Source organism: Heloderma suspectum, chromosome 1 (genome assembly GCF_057233095.1).
Source record: "Heloderma suspectum isolate Gila_16-S chromosome 1, 16-S_ref, whole genome shotgun sequence".
Lineage (NCBI taxonomy): Eukaryota > Metazoa > Chordata > Lepidosauria > Squamata > Helodermatidae > Heloderma > Heloderma suspectum.
Window position 1 is genome coordinate 414,796,203 of NC_139458.1, and position 19,415 is coordinate 414,815,617.

The following is a 19,415-nucleotide window of genomic DNA, read 5'->3' on the forward strand; positions in this document are numbered from 1 at the left end:
TGTAGGATTGACCCATTTAGATTTATTTCAGTGGGCCTACTCTACATACGACTAACATTGGATACTACCCTATGAGCGTGTTTTATTTTTAACAAGTCTATGGCGACGAGCATGATTCTGAAAAGGCGCCGAGTGGCGTCGCTCTAGAAGTTTGCGTCTCTATGTCGAAGTCCTCCTCTGCTTTGGATTGGCGTTGGCGCGGAAAGCCCGTGTAACTTCAGGCAGGCCGGAAGTGCTAGAGCGGAGTGTGAATATTCCTCTATGGCTGCAGTCTAGAGCGAGGCGTCTTCGCCTCTAGGACTTTGCGCCGGCTCTCTATGGCGGTGGCGGTGCTGCGGGGCCTGGACGACCCGGTCCCTCAGGACCTTCCGCCGGCCTCAGGGCTGCTGGTGGCCCCGGCCGGGGGAGGGTGGGCGGCGGCGGCGGCCGGAGCGCTCGTGTTGGCCGTGCGGCCGGCCGGGGCTGAGGCGCAGCCGGTGTTGCTGTGCGCCGCGCTGCTGGAGGCCGCGGCTGCCTCGGCGCCGGAGCTGTGGCTGAGCCGGGCCTTCCTGAGGCGACTGGGCCTGTGCGCGGGGACGCGGGTGCGGGTCTGGCCCGTGCGGAGGCCGCCGTTGCTCGGCTGGGTGCTGCTGGGGGGAACCGCGGCGGGGCCCCCAGGGCGGGCTCCGCGGCCGGCGGCGGCCTCCAGCTCCAGCCTGCTGGTGCGACGCGGGGAGACCCTGCCGGGCTCGGGGCTGCTGGTGTTGGAGGCCCGGCCGGCCTTGCAAGGGCTTTTGGGCGCCGGCACTTGCTTGGCCGTGACTGAGCTGCGAAGCGGCGGGGACAGCCGGGGCCGGAGGGAGTCTCCGCCGCCGCTAGTGCCTCCTCTGGTGTCCGGGTGGGCGCACGGCGGGGAACGGCTAGTGAAGGCGGAGCGGGGCCACCCAGCGCTATGGGGAGGCGAGGCCAGGGAGGGCGAGGCTCTCTGGCTGAGCCGCGGCGGCTTGTGCAGCCTGGGCCTCTTCCAAGGGGAGTGGGTGTCGGTGACGAGGCAAGAAGGAGGCTCCCCAGGAAACGGGGCCCACCACCTGGCCGCCGTGCGGGCCCTCAGCCCCCAGTGGTCTTTCCCTCTTCAAGACCTGGAGGATAGGCATCGCCAAGCCTTTCTGAACGAGAAAGCGCTGATCCCCGCCACCTTGGCCTTCAACCTGTCCTGCGACCCTCTGGAAGGGAGCTTCCTTAAAATCCAGGTGGGTGATAATCTGTGTTGGGGAGCTAATACACAGTAATACAAATTTTTGGGAGTAGGAAGATGCCTTACAGTAGGTTAAACTATTGATCTATTTAGGGTGCAATCCTATATATGGTTAGCCAGAAAAAGTCCTACAATGCCCAGCATTCCCTACCCAGCTGTAGATAGCTGGGGAATGCTGGGAGTTGTAGGGCTTTTTCTGGCTAAACATGCTCCCTTAGTCCAGAGATGTCTTCTCCAGCTATTCCCAACCTGGACCCCTCCAGATGTGTTGGACTGTTACTGTTGGACCCTCGCAACAACACTGGAAGACAAGGACCATCCGTCTGTCTTGACTGGGTGGGCAGATTGTGCTGAAGGTGGTATGGTGGACTTTCATTCTCTGATTACAAGTTCACTGAGTGTCTGAATCTCTGTAGAATTAGAGTTTGGGAACATGGAGGCAGCCTCATAGAGGCTGTGAGTGAGATTGGAAAAAAAACAGCCACTGTTTGTATAAGCTGTGCAGAACAGCAGAGTCTTAATGGTGGCTGCCCTTTATGGCTCCCTCTCTGTCCTCTGAAAGGGATTGGGGGGATTTGAAACTGGAAGTACAAGTAGAATGGAGAGGGGGAAGGAGGTAACTGGGCCAGCGTAAATGTGGTGTGGGTTGGTTTGGGTGGTGGCTCTCCTGAAGTTTTAATTGCAAGGATGGCCTGATTTAGCAAGCTTCTGAAAAATTGTTCTCCCTCCTTTTTGGAAGCCACTTATGACTGGCATATGTATGGGGTAAGTGGGATAGTAACTGTGAACTTACGGGTAATACTGGTTTCTTAAAGCAAGTATCTTACAACTTTTTAAAGCTGAGGTGATTTCTTTGAGTCATATGGTGAAAAGGCTTTGTTTTTCCCCAGTCTGGATATTCATTTCATTTATTACATTTCTATACCACCCAATAGCCGAAGCTCTCTGAGTGGGTTGCAGAGATTAAAAGATATGTGGGAACAGAAGGGTGGTGTAGGTGTAGATGATGTGCTGAGCAGCATTTTGTTTGATGTAATGGTATGTGTTAGAAATATAGATGGCAAAGCCAGTAGGAGGCTGGTTAGCACAAGGTGCCAGATGAGGACTGAGTTTATTGAAAAACTGAATGGGGATGAAATGAGATGGGATGATGCCAGTTTATAGATCTGATGATAACCGGTATGTGAATGCTTAGGAGTAGATAGTTCTATAATCAGGTTTGCAAAAAAGGCTTCCTCTAGATCTCCTCTCAACTCTGTTTTCACCCTCAAGCCTTATTTTGCATTGGAGTCGGTGTTTTTCCACCTTATCTGTCATATATGTCCATCTTTTCTTCCTTATACATTACTCCAGATTGGAATGTGGCTGGAAAAACTACACCCCCCTTCTGTTCTTATAGCTAACTGTCAACAGAGATTAGAGTCCCTGTCCCATGCACAGATGCACATTGAATGAATGGAAAGCATCCACCATTGAATGCGTTGGTGTCTGCAGAAACGGTTTTCAGAGAGATAGTTGTGGTAGGGCTCCATCCAACATCATGAGAGTGGATATCCCCTTGCTCTCTTCTCCCCCAGCATGCCCTCTAAATCTCTGGAGTAGATAAGGGGATGTGTAAGGGCTGTAGGGTGGAGGGGGAAATCCATTCTGCCAGCAGCTTCCATTCTGCTGGCAGATGGACAGCACTGGATACAACCCTTAAGTCTGTTGTAGCAGAAACAAGTGTGGCTTGTGCCACCTTAAACATTAACAAATGTATTATGGTGTAAGCTTTTGTGGAATAGAGTCTACTTCATCAGATGCATGAAGTTGGCAGGTATGCCCAACATTGCAGTGGGGGAGGGAGGGATTGTAAGCACTGTGGTCAGAGGGAAATAAAATGCCAAAAGGGCTGACTGTTATAATTACGTTAAAGCTTGAGTATATGTAAAGTCATTGCAAGATTAACTATAAAATGATAATTTAAAAATTTGAAATTATTTTGAGAGTATACACACAAAGGGGAGAACTGGGTTTTCCCCAAAATGTTATGGGATGAACAAGATTAGGGCTGGTTCTGGGCAGGTTGCTGTAGCTACAGAAGACTGTTATCTTACTCTCCTACCTGTTAAGTCTATATAGCAGAATTAAAACAGAATAGGACTGTTTGTCCCCTATAGAGATACGGGGAAGCGGCTGGTGCACAAGAGGTAAAAGGAAGTCGATCCTTGCTATCTGTGCCACCCTTTGCCAAGGAGCTACACATAGAGATTGTGTCCTCACCAGCCTACAGCACCAGAGGAGTCTATGACCAAATTCTCTACCAACACTTTCAAACTCCCAGGTTAGCCTTTAAGTAAAGATGACAACTTAAGCTATGCACACCCCTTTATAAGATCAAGAGATAATCTTTTTGTTGTGCTTTTTATTTACTTAAGCACGCTACAAGCAGGACATGGCTTGGTACCCATATGCCACATTTCAGAGATTTGCTTAGGCATTTTCGTAAATAATTGGACAAGTAAAATATTAATTCTGAAAGTGTTTAGGATATCTGTCTTAAATCAGTGAAGTAAATTGAAGTTGTACCAACTGAGAGAACTTTTACAGACTTTTCTCCTAATCCTGTTCTCTGGGATCTACATGCCAAGTACCTCTTATGGCCTCTCCACTTCTCAAGATTCCTTTCTTACTCAGTGGATGACGAAAATATATAAATTTTCGTCATCCCCTGCTATTTCTGTTCCCTCTCACTTTTTCCTGTGTGTGCTTTATGTTACAACAGGATTATGTCATTTAAAAGACAATGATATTTCACTGCTCTGTGCAGACAAGGTTCCCCTCCTGATGATACTTTTCCACACCAAATCTTTGCAAAACAGTGAAGATGTATGGGTTTATTCAGCCCCTCCTACTCAGCGCAGAAATATGAAAAGACTTATTACACCACATCTTCCAATTTCTACCAGGGGACAGAGAGACACCTGAAACATTTCTGATTCCTGTTCCTTATCAGACTACTGCAGTGTCAAATAGATAGTTGCTTTTTGAGGGGGAAAATTATGTGATTATCATCCTTCACCATGGCTGTTTTGTTTCAGGCTAGTTCAAGTGGAAGATATTTTGAGTATTCCAACAGTTGGGCATCCTGAGTTCTTAGAAGGAAATTCAGAGAAGTTCATTAGGTATGTTGTCCATCTGGTAAAAACAAAATGAGCTCTCAATTGGCAGTCATGTTGCTTATTCTAAACCCTTATTGAAGTAATTTGGATTGCTTTGGATTAAGTGTTTGCAGGGAGCTGTCCTGGAAAAAGAGATTCTTGTTGGCCATGAGCTGAGGGTACCATGCTTGTAGTCCTTTGTGCTGGAAAAACTGTAACTTGAGCCCTCAGAAGGCTCTGTGAAGTTAGAGGGCTATGCTTCACACTTGGAAAATGGTAATAAATGAAGGCTGTTAGCAATTGGGAAGAACCATGGAACTGTACCACAGGGGTGGGCAACTTTTGGCCCTCCAAATGTTTTGCCCTACAACTCCTGTCATCCCTAGCCAGCATAGCCAATTGTGAGGGATGATGGGAGTTATAGGCCAAAACATCTGGAAGACCCCAAGTTGCTCACCTCAGTCTAAAGCCTTGTGCTCCTACACAGTGTAGTTTTATTTTTTAAATATTCCATTTGCTTCCTACTCATTACTCTTGTATCTTTGGTACTTGAGTTTTAGCCTGTTTGCTCTTTTCTCAGGTGGCCAGAGCTGTACTTCAAGGTGAAAAAGATATTACCAGCAGAGGAAAAGGAGCAAAGTGTGGGGTACCTGGTAGACACCCAGAACACTTCTTTATTCCTGGTAAGGCATTAAGAGTTTGTGAGGTAAAGATTGCATTGTAGTGTGACATCGGAGCTTTTGAATGTGGTAAAAATTGTGGCTCCTTCATGGACTATAATGGGGTGGTCAAGCTGTGGTCTAATTTCAAGAGCCCTCTAAGCAATCAATTCAGTCCTCTGGCAAGAGCAATAGGTCCCTCCCTTGGCAGCCTGCTGGGTGGGGGCAGAGAAGGAAAAGGGGGTGTCGGGGAGAGAGAGAAAAGGGGTAGCCCTCCTCACTTTTAGCTCTGACCCCACCCACCACTGGCTTCTGTTCTGCCCACTATCATATGGTCCCTGACAGAAAATCCCCAAGGGAGTGTGGCCCTTGACAGAAAAACCCACCTTGGACTATAAGATGGCCAAGGCATCACAAACAAAACCCTAAGAGGTGTAATGCTAAAGAGTGGGACGTCTTTCTCTCTCCAGACTTTTGAAAACCACTTTATTTTCCTTACCAGCAAAACTGGAGGGTGGGGTGGGGTGTTCTAAAATTGGTAGGGCTGCCAGAGGCCAGATCCATCCACAAATATCTAACTCATCTCTAAGGGAAATTGTTGAGTGACTTGAGACAGCGTAATTATTTGTGGTGGTATTAAACTGTCTTATCTTCTAGGTTGGCTCAACAAACAGTGCTGTCCCATCTTTCCCATCTCAAAATGCCTGTGGTTTTTGGAGCAGTTTGTCTCCAGCTGGACTCTGCAATGTAGTGAAGCAGCTCTGTGACATTCTTGGCCCTCACTTACACAGCAGGTAAATCAGCTTACTTGACTTGAGTTCTACCACATAACACACTGTTAGGGATAGCTGTGGGGGCTGAGGCTGTGCTTTGTAGCCATTGCCTTTTGCTGATGAGAATTCTGGGCTTCTAAGCTTTACTTTTCTTGTATGGAATTTTTTAGTGCCTTTCATTCCAGCTTCTCAGGTGCCCTCTATAATTCATAATTATGGTGAAGACCTTTTTTGTTTTCCCAGCATTTTAGCATTCTAGTCTTTTAGCTCTGCTGTTTTAAATCCGTATTTTAAATCTCTGCATTGCTGCTACGTTTTATTCTGGTTGTACTTTTATATTGTAGTTTTAAGCTTTCATATTTTATATTGTTTTATGCTGTATCTTGTGGTTTTAATTTTTGTGAACTGCCTAGAGAACTTCAGCTATTGGGCAGTATAGAAATGAAATAAATAAATAACTTATGCTTAGTACATGGAAAGTGCTTTGAAAGCATTGAGCCTCTTGCAGGTGCTTCCTTAGCATGTAACAAGTGCGTGGAAAAGAGACTGGTGCTTTCAGTGTCCTTTTCATTGGCCATAGGGGACAATATCTGTTTCTCATTGAACCTTTGAGCCCTTGTATTGTGTGTTCTTGCTTGTCTGTTGCCCTGCAGTTTGCTTTCTTTTTTTCCTTTTTGTAAAATTGAGTAAAGTTGCTGATTTCTTTTTTCCAGCAGGACCCTGCTCAATGGAGCTGGAAGCATTCTTCTTTCAGGACCCAGTGGTGTGGGGAAAATGACAGCTGTCAGAGCTGCCTGTAGCTGCCTTAATCTCCATTTGTTCAAGGTAGTTTGAGCCTTTTAACTTGATCTTTAGAATCTTAAGAAGTATAGGATGAAGGCCTTGAAAGAATGCACCGCTGCTTATAAATAGAAATGTACTTTTTGTCCCTTGTGAGGGGGTCTGATGGTGAAGAATGGTTTCTCTAAAGAGAGACTCTTGCATTGAACATCCCCTCCCCAAATCCTCCATTGGTAAACCCCTCTCAGGTAATGGCATTTGTCCCCTGCCCCTTGCAATTTGGGCTTCTTATCTGGATGGAAGGTGCTGCAGGTGATGGAAGTGACTGCATCTATCACAATTTTTTTTGTTACAGTTCAGTCCCCTTAATCTCTGTTCTCTAACTGGTTGTAGGTGGATTGTGTTGCTTTGTGTGGTGACACCAGTGGATCTACAGAAGCAAAACTGCATGCTGCCTTCTCACAGGCTGATCTCTATAGCCCCTGTGTCCTGCTGATGAAAGATGTAGAGCTGCTGGGAAGAGATCGCGATGGACTTGGAGAGGACTCCAGAGTCATCCTTGCGTTAAGGCACCTTCTCCTGGACAGAGAGGCAAATACTAGGTATTGGGCCACCTCACAAGAATGTTCTGCTGTTCATCTCTGATGTGACTTTTTACACGACGCAGTAGAACTTTGTAAACTGAGTAGCTTTTAGCTGTTGATGACACTTCGAATCTGCTGGGAAGCAGATGTTAATTCAGGGAATAACATTTCTTAGCCCTTACAGCTCAGGAGGATCTTAATTATCACTTGTCTAGATTGGTACAGATGAAATGAAAACGAGCGCTATATGGCTGGCATATGTGCAATGAAATTTTTGTGAATAAAGGTAAAAATGCAGGGGGTGGTATAAAAAGCTATTAAGTGAAAGACATATTGGGGGACATTGATGGTTGGTTCTATACAACATAAAAATGCAAATAGATGGGAGTCTTTTGGATGTGTGTGTACACACTAGACTTGCCTATCCATTTCCCTCCCTTCTATCCTCTGTCCAACTCACTGGGGTTAAAGCAGTTCAAGGGAGAACCTTAGAGTGGTGACAGCATAGTCTGCAGGAACCCATTACAGTTTTAGTTTTAGAGATTTGTTTACGATAATCCACTATCTTCTAATATTGACTTACTGCTGTATTGACTTACAATAAACATATCAAAATAGTGGTGCCAGGAAGGGAGCAACAGGGTCACTTAAGTGGTTGGGATGGACTGCAAAGGGAGACGAGGGTGTTCTCTTCCAGTCTCTCAACTTTGGATCATTGTGCATCTGTTTGTTTCTCAGCGGTTACCCTGTCCTGGTGGTAGGCACAACAACCAGGATTGGGGATGTCTCTACAGACTTGCAGACAGCTTTCCTTCATGAGGTGAAAATTGAAGCACCATCTGAAGAGCAAAGGAAGGCCATTCTAAACATGCTAACTGAGAGCTTCCCGCTAGGAAAAGAAGTGAGCCTGACCAAGCTGGCCCGGCAAAGCGCGGTGAGTGGCATTCCATGTGGTGACCTAGAGAAGCCAAGCAATAGGATGGCCCACTTGTCGCTGTAAGAGGAACATAACTGAATCCTGAGTTGTAAAAGTGGGCATGGAGTGTGTGGTTCTGTGTTGGCTAAAATGATGAGCAAAGAACCTTCTCTGCTTGTGCTGATGGATTGCCTTGCAGTACCAGGAACTGCTCCCTTTTCCCATGAAAGTGGCATGCCCCAAATAGGAATGCCAAACAGTGGATCCAACCACTGTGTCTGCTGTGCTAGAATTGTTGGAAAAGCATTCTTTACAGCAGGGGTGGGGAAATTGTGGCCTTCCAGATGTTTGGGCCTACAATTCCCTGATCTGCTGGCTAGGGCTGCTGGGAGTTGTAGGCTAAAATATCTGCAGGGCCAAAAGTTGTTCACCTCTGCCCTACAGTAGCCTTCCCCATCTTATGCCTTCCACCTGTTTTTGACTACAACTCCCATCAACCCCATCCAGTATGGCCAGAGGTTAGAGATGATGGTAGTTGTAATTTAAAACATGGAAGTCACCAGATGGAGAAGGCTGCTCTAAAGTATAACCTGGAAATGTGGGCAAGCTCAGTTTGCTATTGACGTTCGCTCAAATTTAGTTCTGTAGACATCCAATGTGATACAAATAGAGGCATCTTGGCTGCCTTTTCTAGGAATGTTTGAAAACCCTCATAAACAAATATAAACACAACTACAATAACATTCTCCAGTATTTTAGTGGTGTGCTCATGTAGCTTGTGGAGGAAATGGGGAGAGGGGGATATTACCAAGGCTGGACTTCAGATAGTAGTTCATAAGATCTTTTTCTATGTAGAGAATTAAACCTCTTTGTCCTTCCTTAAGTGGCCTTACTTCAAAATGCCTTCTCTGCTTGCCATGGGAATTGTTGCACCAATATTTTATTCTATGTTTGCAGGGCTTTGTTCTTGGAGATTTCTGCGCTTTACTTTCCCACAGTAGCCGTGCTGCATGCACAAGGATCCAGAATTCAAGGTACTGGAGGAGACTCTTTGTGGTTTGGTAATATTCAGATAACTGCAAGTGGAAACATTTTTGGTTTTACACGCTGAAAGATGAGATTTCAGCCAACTTACTGTATTTGGAATGAGCAATACATGCCAGCTTTGTGGTCTTAGGCCAGCCTCAAACTTTTTTCTTAAGAGATACAAGCAGTCCTTTGCAGTGGGGGCAGGGGGGATGCTTAGCTTACTCTGGTAAAGACCTTGAAAAAGTTTGTCTTCAGCAACTCACTTGGGCAAAATGTGATGAAGCTGACTGGATTTCCACTTTCTAACACTTCTTTTAGGTATAAGGTGTGCTTTCAAGGTGTTCAAGAAGCCTTCCCCTCCACCTTCCTACCTTTTTTGCGGGGGGGGGTTACTGTTTTTTGTGCCTGTTTGAAGCTATAGTTCATTGGTCTGCTCCTTCGTTCATGTAGTTTTTCCAGCTGTAACAGGATGACTGCTTTCTCTCTCACTCTGTTATCCTTGCTTGGTTGGGATTGTGTTGGGAACATGATGTCAGACCCAATCAGATTTGGCTACCAGGTGATGTTAGTGAGGACAAGCAAAGCCACATTACTCTTACTGTAAAGGCTTCATTGAGCATTAGTCATCAAATGCACCTCTGTTGGAGAGCAATATAGTGCAGATATATAACATTCCACTCAGATGCACCTAGCAATGCATATCTGGGCTGGTGCTCCCTGCTGCTCTTTGGTGATTTCATTGCTCCAATATGGCAAATGGTGCAGCCTGGTTGTCAGGGCCCCCCAAACATCTTTGTGGCCCAGTGAGTGTGCCTGCCCCAAACTAATAAAAAATGGTTGATACTTTTCTTCAGGCATCCCAGCTCAGCAGTAGAATGTGGTGATCTTTAGTCCAATCAATTTTTGGTAGATATGAAGGCTGCTGAAAACAATTTTCTGTTTCATCTTTACCAGCTTCCCAGGAGGACCAAGCGAGGAGGAAGAGCATGATTTTTGCGCCGCCGGCTTCCCTCTCCTTGCAGAAGATTTCAGTGTTGCGCTGGATAAACTGCATGATGCTCATTCACAGGCCATAGGAGCCCCGAAGGTATGGACCAAACAAATAAGATTCTCTTGAAATTTCAAACAACTTTCTGTGATAATTAAGTAGAATATGTTGTCATCCACATCCTGTTTGATGACAAAACTGTAGTTAATGGGGTAGATCTCTGAATAAGGAGATAACTCAGTGTAGTGCTTTTGGGCTTTTTCAATAACTTTATGAAACTTCAGAGTCAAGTTCTCCAATTGGAGTGTTCAAAGCCATGTACAGCACCTTAAAAATCGATACCATTTCCAGTCATAATTTGTTTTAAAAAGCAAAATAAAAAGTAAACCAGGACAAAGAGGGGGCAGTACTCATCAGAGCTTATGATAAAATAGTCCAGCGATAATTGGTAAACTCTCCAGCATTTCAAACAAACAAACAAACAAACATTCCTCCTGTGCTTTCGCTAGTAATTAGGAGGCCAACCAGAACTCCCTTGACAGGAAGTTCCAGAGCGGTGGTGTCACAACTGAAAAAGCACCAAGGGTAGTTAATGGGACATTAAGGATACAATGTGGATGATTCCATGTAAAAAGGAATCATTCTTGATGACCATCCTTGAGGGCCTTGGTGACCTCTCATGGCATCTTGAGGAAGGAGAGGATGGTGCAACAAGAGTGATAGCAATCAATAGATGAGGAAGAGTAGAGTACTTGATGTGGTTCTGGGTGTTTATGGGATTGTGTCCTGTCTTGGAGGGCACCATAACAAGTGGGAATGGAAAGTTTTGGGTTTCTGGAACAGGTAGGTTACAGGGCTGTCCTCTTGCTACAGATACCTTCTGTCCTCTGGCAAGATGTTGGTGGGCTCCAGGATGTGAAGAAGGAGATCCTGGACACCATTCAGCTTCCCCTAGAGCACCCAGAGCTACTGTCTTTAGGGCTTCGCCGCTCTGGCCTTCTCCTCTATGGCCCTCCTGGAACAGGAAAGACATTAATAGCTAAAGCTGTAGCAACAGAATGCACCATGACTTTCCTCAGGTGGGCATTTTGGTGAAAGGGAATAAGGGTAGCCCGGGGACAGAAGTATTGGTGTAGCTAAGTCTGTCTTTGGTCCTTTTCAGTGTGAAGGGGCCCGAGCTCATTAACATGTACGTTGGACAGAGTGAAGAGAATGTACGTGAAGGTTAGTGTGGAGCCCTAGTATTTAATTAGAGGTTAAGGGCAAGCTGCAGTGCTACAGCTGGGCTAAAGGCGAAACATATCATCTACCCGTGACTTGCACCTGAGAAGATGTGCATGTGTTTTCTCTAAGTGAGGAGTGATGCATGACTGTTTTGGACAAGACAGGTATGGACTGCAGGATGTTGTGGTTCATAGGTCTGTCTTCACCACTTGCCTGTATTGCTATTTTAAGGTCTTCCCTCTCCAGCACAGCCAGTCATGGGCTAGCTACTTCTTGCCTTGAAGTCTTAAGAGTTGAGCTAGATATTGCTGTGTGTTTGTCTGCTCCCAAACTCAGCAACCATGGGTGGCTTTTCATGAGCAGAAGCACTTTTGTGTGTACAAGGCTTCTGTGTGTTTTCACAATCCCCCCCCCACCCCCACTACTGCAATCCTCCATGCTATATCCTATACTGTTCCAAAGGGTTCCCCAACACTCAGAAGTAGCTTTTCAGAGTGTGTGCAGGGTTGCAGTGGGTAGAGGTAGATTGGCAAAAATCAGGTGCCCTGCCTTCCATTCATGGACATGCTTTCTGCTAGCACAAAGCAATGATTGGATACAAGACCATGCATTTATTTCTTATTCTGTACAGGTTAAATCAGGCATACATAACAAGATAGATGCTGACATTTTAATAAATGCTGATTTTAAATACGTACTGGATTTGTCCTAAATGCTGATTTTTGATTTTAGAAAAAAGTGGCTTATGCAATTTGATGAGCAGTTACGAACTTCCCTTTAACCCAATAAATACCTTGTGGGGATATATGGATAATGCTATGGCAAGATCATTGGGTTTTAATGTGTAATCTTAACTGTGGCTAGAATATTGATAGCGTCCAAATAGTTGACTCTGTTGAAGAGTATTTGGAAATGGCTGACACAGAATGCAGCAGTGAGGACCTTGATTGGAGGTAGTTGTTCAGAGCATATGATTTCATTGCTATACCAACTGCACTGGCGTCTGACCTGGATATTTAAAAGACTGGAATGCCTGCAGGTGTTCCACTACCATCAGAGGTTTGACCCCTAATAATGTGGGAAACGATCTTCCCCATAGCAGCACCCAGATCATGGAACTCTCCTGTCCCAGGAGATCTGCTCGGCCTCTATAGCGGTAGTGTTTCAAAGCTACCTGAACAGCTTTTCAATCTCAGCGGGTCTATGGATTGACTGAACTACCTCTATTCCCGTGTTTTTGCCCTCCTTCAGTTCAGGACTGTTTTACTGCTGTGCCATTTATTGTTTTTAAATATTGTTGATGGTTATTTTTATTATTTGGTTGTGAGCCACTTTGGGCAGCTTTCTGTTGAAAAGGGGGATAAAATATTTAGAATGAATAAATTGACATACTCCCACTCCCTCCCAAGAAGAGTCCTGCTGTGCAAACATGAAACAAAAGACCAGTTCCGCAGAACTTGTAATTCAGGTTTTAAGATAGATGGAGCAGGTGAACAGGAAAGGCAAGGGAATGAATGTCCAGCTAGCGCAGTGGGCAATGGAGCGAGCATGTTGACTGGTCATTGCAATGCTGTGCTGCTTTTCTCTATGCAGCTGGTCTCCAGGCTGTCCCTTTTAACCTGAACAAGTTAAGTCGCACTCTTTTCCAGATCCTTGTGTAATCATTCATTTCCCTGTGCCTTGCAATGGCTGACGGCTAGGCTGCATCCCTTCCTGGGCAGAGGAATGGCTTTTCACTTGTAATTATTATGTATGCTGCTTGCTTTAGCATGAGTTTGCAAGACACACACTGTCTGTCTCTCTTCTCAGTGTTTACCAGAGCCAGGGCAGCTGCTCCCTGCATTATCTTTTTTGATGAGCTTGATTCCTTGGCACCTAATCGTGGGCGAAGTGGAGATTCAGGGGGTGTAATGGACAGGTGAGTGCTGTTGGTCGTGTGCTGTTAAGGAATGCTGAAACATAAGACTCCTGCTGTGGCTGAATTTCAACCTCTGCTTTGCTTTTATAGGTAAAATAAAAACACTGAATTTCACCTCTGCTTTGCTTTTATAGGTAGTTTCTCTCTCTCTCTCTCCCTCCCTCCCTGCCCCCTTTTTCCATGCAGGCTTTCAAACTTTCCTTTATCCATGCCTGAGTGCTTTTGGTGGGCATTCCATAAAAACTGGACCCCACCCCCTCGTCTACTGTAGACACTAAAAGGACTGGGGTGTTACACTGTCTCATGGAGCAAGGGTCTTCTGTCAGTCTTAGCTCTGGTGAACCCAGATTTCAGGAACCAGGGCTTAGTTCTAGAACACGTGAAGAGTAATAATAAATTTTATTTAAAATATTTATATCCCACCCTTCTACCAAATCTAGGCGTTCAAGGCCTAGATTTTGTTCAATTTTGACACAAAATTGGGCGGGATAGCTAATACTTTGGAAGACAGAAACAAAATTCAAAGTGATCTGGATAGACTGGAGCGCTGGGCAGAAAACAACAGAATGACATTTAATAGGGATAAATGCCAAGTTCTGCACCTAGGAAAAAGAAACCAAATGCACAGTTACAAGATGGGGGATACGTGGCTCAACAACACTACAAGCAAGAAAGATCTTGGAATTGTTGTCGATCACAAGCTGAATATGAGCCAACAATGTGATGTGGCTGCAAAAAAGGCAAATGCTCTTTTGGGCTGCATTAATAGAAGCATAGCTTCCAAATCCCGGGAAATACTAGTTCCCCTCTATTCAGCACTGGTTAGGCCTCATCTGGAGTACTGTGTCCAGTTCTGGGCACCACACTTTAAGAAGGATGCAGACAAACTGGAGAGGGTTCAGAGGAGGGCAACAAAGATGATCAGGGGACTGGAAACAAAGCCCTATGAAGAGAGACTGAAAGAACTGGGCCTGTTTAGCCTTGAGAAGAGAAGACTGAGGGGAGATATGATAGCGCTCTTCAAGTACTTGAAAGGTTGTCACAGAGAAGAAGGCCAGGATCTCTTCTTGATCATCCCAGAGCGCAGGACACGGAATAATGGGCTCAAGTTACAGGAAGCCAGATTCCGGCTGAACATCAGGAAAAACTTCCTGACTGTTAGAGCAATACGACAATGGAACCAGTTCCCTAGGGAGGTGGTGGGCTCTCCCACACTGGAGGCATTCAAGATGAGGCTGGACAGCCATCTGTCAGGGATGCTCTGACTTGGATTCCTGCATTGAGCAGGGGGTTGGACTCGATGGCCTTGTAGGCCCCTTCCAACCCTACTATTCTATGATTCTATGATAAGGCAGCTGCTAATAATAAAGCAATTTATTTTGTGTGCCATTGTAATAAAACAAAAAGCAGATCAGCAGCAAAGGATAATATAAACACAGACTCAGATATTTAAGCACTTGCAAAATATGATTGGATCTCTGGATCCCTGTTCGTAGCTGGGTATCTGCCCACGTATAATGCATTCTATATGATGTCAGCAAGAGCATTGCAGGACATGTGCCTGTGAAATATCTGCTTGGGCATCTGATGCATAAAAATGTCTATAGATTTCCAGAGCTTCTCAGTGCAGCTTTGCTACTAACAAAATGGTGCGTTGTTCCACCCATGTGGAGCAGAATATGACTGTTGTTCCTTGAGGGAGAATGTGGACATGGCAAGATGAACTTGCTGTGCAGGGAGGATCTTTAAGTGGGTGTAGGCAGAGCCTTAAGGTTATACCTGTTTATCAGGGTGGGGAACCGCATTCAGCCCGAAGGCCAAATTCAGTTTTGGAGAAGCTCTTGGCGTTCATGTTCTAGTGGTGGGTGGGGCTGAAGGCAAAGCAGGTAGAGCCAAAGTCTAAAGGGATGGGGCCAAAAATACAACAAATGCCAACATATTGTAGCTTAAAGCTCTTACTGCTAGTAAGTAAGCCATAGGAAAGGCATTAGAATGGGGAAAAAACTGCACAAAGCCAGGAAGCCACAAAATAATAGGTGGTTTGGGGAAAGGGGGTGTGGCCATCTGGGGAAGCCTGGAGGGCCAGATTGGGGCCCTGGCCCAAGGTTCCCTACCCGTTATATGTGGTAATATTTGTGAAAGATATGGGATTTTGTCCATCTTGCAAGTGACATGATGCTCTAGCTATGAAAATAAAAGTTCTATCTGTGGCGCTTAATCTGTTCAGTGGACTTTGGTAAGTCACTTCACTGTACTTGCATATCTCTGTTGCCCTGCTTCGCTTGCCCAAAGTGCTCTCTTCAAGGCAAAACCTATTTCTCCCAGTGGTCTACGGCAGCAAGTGCAGTGATGCTTAGGGATATTTGTTGGGATTTCTGGGCACTGGCCATACATACCTAGACCAGTTATTTCTGTATGTGCCCTTTAGATTAACAAGTCAGCTTGTTCACTGAATATGCTAGGATTTATGGCAGTACTTTTAAATGCTTCCCTTGCTAGAGTGGTGTCTCAACTACTAGCGGAGCTTGATGGACTTCATTCTTCTCAAGATGTGTTTGTTATTGGAGCTACAAACAGGCCTGATCTTCTGGATCCAGCATTGCTCCGACCAGGAAGGTATGATTCTCGCTGTTCTGGGTTTGCTTCTGCCATTGCATCTGCCTTACATGGGTGGGCTACTGCTACTGAAGAGCCCGTTTGAGGGACATGAGCTTGCCGGAGCTCCTTGTGGCTGAGTTGGCACCCAAAACGAACCATGTCCTTACGGCGGTGTCGGGCAAAGCTAGAGGAGCATAGTATCCTCATCCTCCCCATTTATTACCTCTTTGGTAATACCTGATTTGCTGTATGTTTTAAGTTGTACAGTTCTAGGATAGGATTTCTGCTTCTTCTGTTCTGTGTTTGTAGTACTTTGGCAAAACAAGTCTTCTGTCCAAAATGAGGTCTCAAGGTGCTTCTCCACAAGAAATAACACTGATTTGTTCTTCCTGCCTTTTTGTTGCTGGACGCATTCTTTATAGAAAAAAAAAATAGAGTTAAACCCTGAGCTGCTTTGGGAGTCCTCTGGGCTTATAATGACACATACAGAAATAAGCTTGGTGTTGCATAACAGAAATGAAATTAGTATGTTTATATTCATATAAAAATCTGTCCTGTCCTTGTAGTGCCTATACACTGATCAGAGCAGCTTACAACACTTTAACACCATGAGTTCCCCCATTCTTTATGAATCTCTCAGACTTCTCTTGGGCTGTGGAGTGTGTACTAAAATGGTGGGACTCAGTTGAAGCATGGTGATTCTGGCTGTTCGCCAGAGACCAGGTACTGATTGAGGGCAAGTTAAGCATGGGGGCTACACTTGATTAGCTCTGGTAAATTAAAGCACCATGGCCTAACAATAGAAACCAGTAAGTCAGTAGGTAAAAAATGCTCAGATATTTTTGAGGTAGTATGTGTTCATTGGATACCAGAGCTGTTGTGTGCATGCTGAATGCCTGCATTTTGTCAGTAAAGAGTTTGTTTTCTGTTTGCCTGGCAGATTTGATAAGTTAGTCTATGTAGGCGTCAATGAAGACCGAGACTCTCAGCTGCAGGTACTAAGTGCCATCACCAGAAAGTGAGTACCTACCACTCTGCCTACCATTACATTAAAATAGAGGGCCAAAAGAAAGACCCTGCCAGTTTAAAGGATTTCATATATCTAGTATTTCCTTCCAATTGGCTGTTTGCTCTGTTGAAGTGAAGTCTATTTGAAGTGAAGTCTATGCTGAGTGGATAGCTCTAGCCTAGGAGTGTCGGTATACAACTGTGCACTCCACTGTAATTTGCTAGCTGCATTCAGAGGATCCTCTAAAGCAGGCGTGGGCCACATGCAGTCCATGGGCCGCATCTGGCCCCCGGACTTTCTGAAGTTGTCCATCCCTGCTCTAAACCATGGTTTGGAGGATTGTGATAATGCATTGCTTCTAGTTTTAATCAAACCACGGTTCACTGTTATGTCCAAACTATGGCTTGTGCAATCCCACGAAACCAGGATTGCAAGATAGATTGAAACCAAAGAGTTGGTTTGATAGCTTAGCCTTAGCCCATTGGCATCAGCATCATCTTTGCCACCTTTGTTAAGGGAAGGAGTAGAGAGGTCCTCCTTGCGCTATGAAGTTTCTGGGCATAAGAAGCTGTAAATGGGGTTTTATTGCCTGTAAAGTTCCCCAGGCGAGAGTATGGATTTCCAAGGATAATTCAGACATACTACTGTGAAAAAATAAATTTACCAGTTCTTTTCATTTTAGTTGGTGTTTGGCTATGTAGGGCAGAGGACATGTACATATCTGAACCTATGGCTTAGGGATTCCTCCTGCCCACAACTCTTTGGAGAGTTATATCCTAGTGACAATTTTTCTATGGTACTAACACTTGGACATATCCTTTCCTGACAGGTTTAAGCTGCATCCTTCAGTGAGTCTCCTTGGTGTCCTTGACAAATGTCCTGTACAGCTAACAGGAGCAGATCTGTATGCTCTCTGCTCAGATGCCATGATGTCTGCTATCAAAAAAAAAGTGGAGTGGATAGAGGAAGGTAAGGAAACAGCAGGGCTCAGCTGTCAGCTGAAATATAAAAGTCTAGAATGCAAAATGCATAGCAGACAGTTAAAAGACATGAGATGGAAGAGAAGTAACATTGTTTGATCAACTGTTTAGCAGAACTCATTTCCTTACATAAACCTAGTTTGATTCTTATGGGGTTTAGCAGATATCAATGCTAAATGGTGGAGTAGAAAATTGGATTGTGTCTTAAGTCTCCAAATCAATGCTTGAGAGAAACTGGGCAAACTGTGCTAATAGAAATTAAGGGGATGTGTAATTAAGAGGAATCAGCAGGCATGAATGGAAAGGCAGCATGCTTTGTTAAGGTTCCCTTTTTCTTGGGCTCCCCTTGTGGGAATAATTATATGGAAATGCTCCCTCCTGCTTTCAGGCTGTAGCATAATTTCAGAACCTGGGGGGTGGGGGGAATATATCATTATTTCCCATTTTCTTGTATGTGTGTTAATGAATATTCTGTACTGCCCCTGCTGAGGATTAAACTATTGGTTGTATCAACCCTTGATCTGGTCTAGTATTGCTGTTCTTGTGCTTTTCTTTAAAGAGTAGATTGAGTCACCTGAGGGCCTAACTATTCTACCTGGATTGTGTTGAGCGCTCTTTGCCTTCCTATGAGGTAGCATGTATGCCATCAAAGTAGAGGAACCTATTGTTAAGCACATAACTATGTGAGAAAGCAGCAGAGGTGGGTCTTAGTTCAGCTGCTGTGGTGATTCTGTTGATGGCTGAAAAGTTATGGAAATAGTATACTGTTTAGCATAAGACATGACTTGACTCGGAATACTGCAGAAGACAATACCCATAAGCTGACTTTATGGTTTTTCCCAAGAAATGGGAAGTAAGCATAAGACAGAGAGGGAGAACACTTGAGCCTTGGAAAAGGGGAGTGTCTTTCATGGTTATCAAGCAGCCTTTCTCTTTGTTTGAAAAACTTGTCAAAGTTCTTAATTTTTTTTCCTCATCTTGTCTAGCCAGGAGCAATCTCAGTATGTGCACCATGTGACGTGCCTAAAGTGAGTTCTTTCTGAAACAATTTCACTCTATTTTTTTGTCCAGGACTGGATACAGAGAGCACAGAGCTCACCTTGACCATGGAGGACTTTGTACAAGCTGCAACAAGGCTGCGGCCTTCCGTTTCAGAACCAGAACTGCTCAGATACAAAGTGATCCAGCAGAAATTTGCTACTTGATAAGAAAGGGATATGTGAGATTGGAACTGTATAACTCCAAGGAATCTAGAACATATTTTGGCATGGGAACATCATTCCTGTTGGAGAAATGAAAAGGGCACTCTCTGTCACAATCTGGATTCAGATCTAGCTATGGAACTGAGACTGATGGCTGCTTAGCTGGGAAAGAACTTAGTCCTCATTTGTGCTCAGTACCATGGCTGGTATATCTGGAGGTCAACATCAAGTGGAAAGCCTTGGGATACTAATAACTTGGGCCTAAGAATACAAGGGAAAAGCAGCTGTAAGTATCTAAAATGTCTAAATAAAGATTGAATTGCTTTCCCAGAAGGACAGAAGTGTGCTTTTATATACTTGAAGAGTCTCTGCTTTGCCCAT

At 44.9% G+C, this 19,415-nt stretch overlaps 1 protein-coding gene across 4 annotated transcripts; it reads left to right on the forward strand.

Annotated features, from left to right (window-relative positions):
- The first annotated feature begins 237 nt into the window (after positions 1-237).
- PEX6 (peroxisomal biogenesis factor 6) lies at positions 238-19,371 on the forward strand. 4 transcript variants are annotated; one of them, XM_084829069.1, is made up of 18 exons: positions 238-389; positions 468-1,229; positions 3,394-3,557; positions 4,315-4,398; positions 4,955-5,057; positions 5,691-5,827; positions 6,520-6,631; positions 6,980-7,188; positions 7,909-8,104; positions 9,044-9,120; positions 10,070-10,202; positions 10,977-11,182; positions 11,266-11,327; positions 13,137-13,245; positions 15,745-15,861; positions 16,784-16,861; positions 17,682-17,821; positions 18,904-19,371. In XM_084829069.1, exons 1-18 carry the CDS (start codon positions 318-320, stop codon positions 19,035-19,037), a joined length of 2,895 nt encoding a protein of 964 aa, XP_084685195.1. In that variant the 5' UTR covers positions 238-317; the 3' UTR covers positions 19,038-19,371. The 4 variants fall into 4 exon arrangements, with proteins under 4 accessions (XP_084685195.1, XP_084685196.1, XP_084685193.1 ...); XM_084829070.1 differs by having other exon boundaries at positions 6,523-6,631; XM_084829067.1 differs by having other exon boundaries at positions 238-1,229.
- Positions 19,372-19,415: the final 44 nt, after the last annotated feature.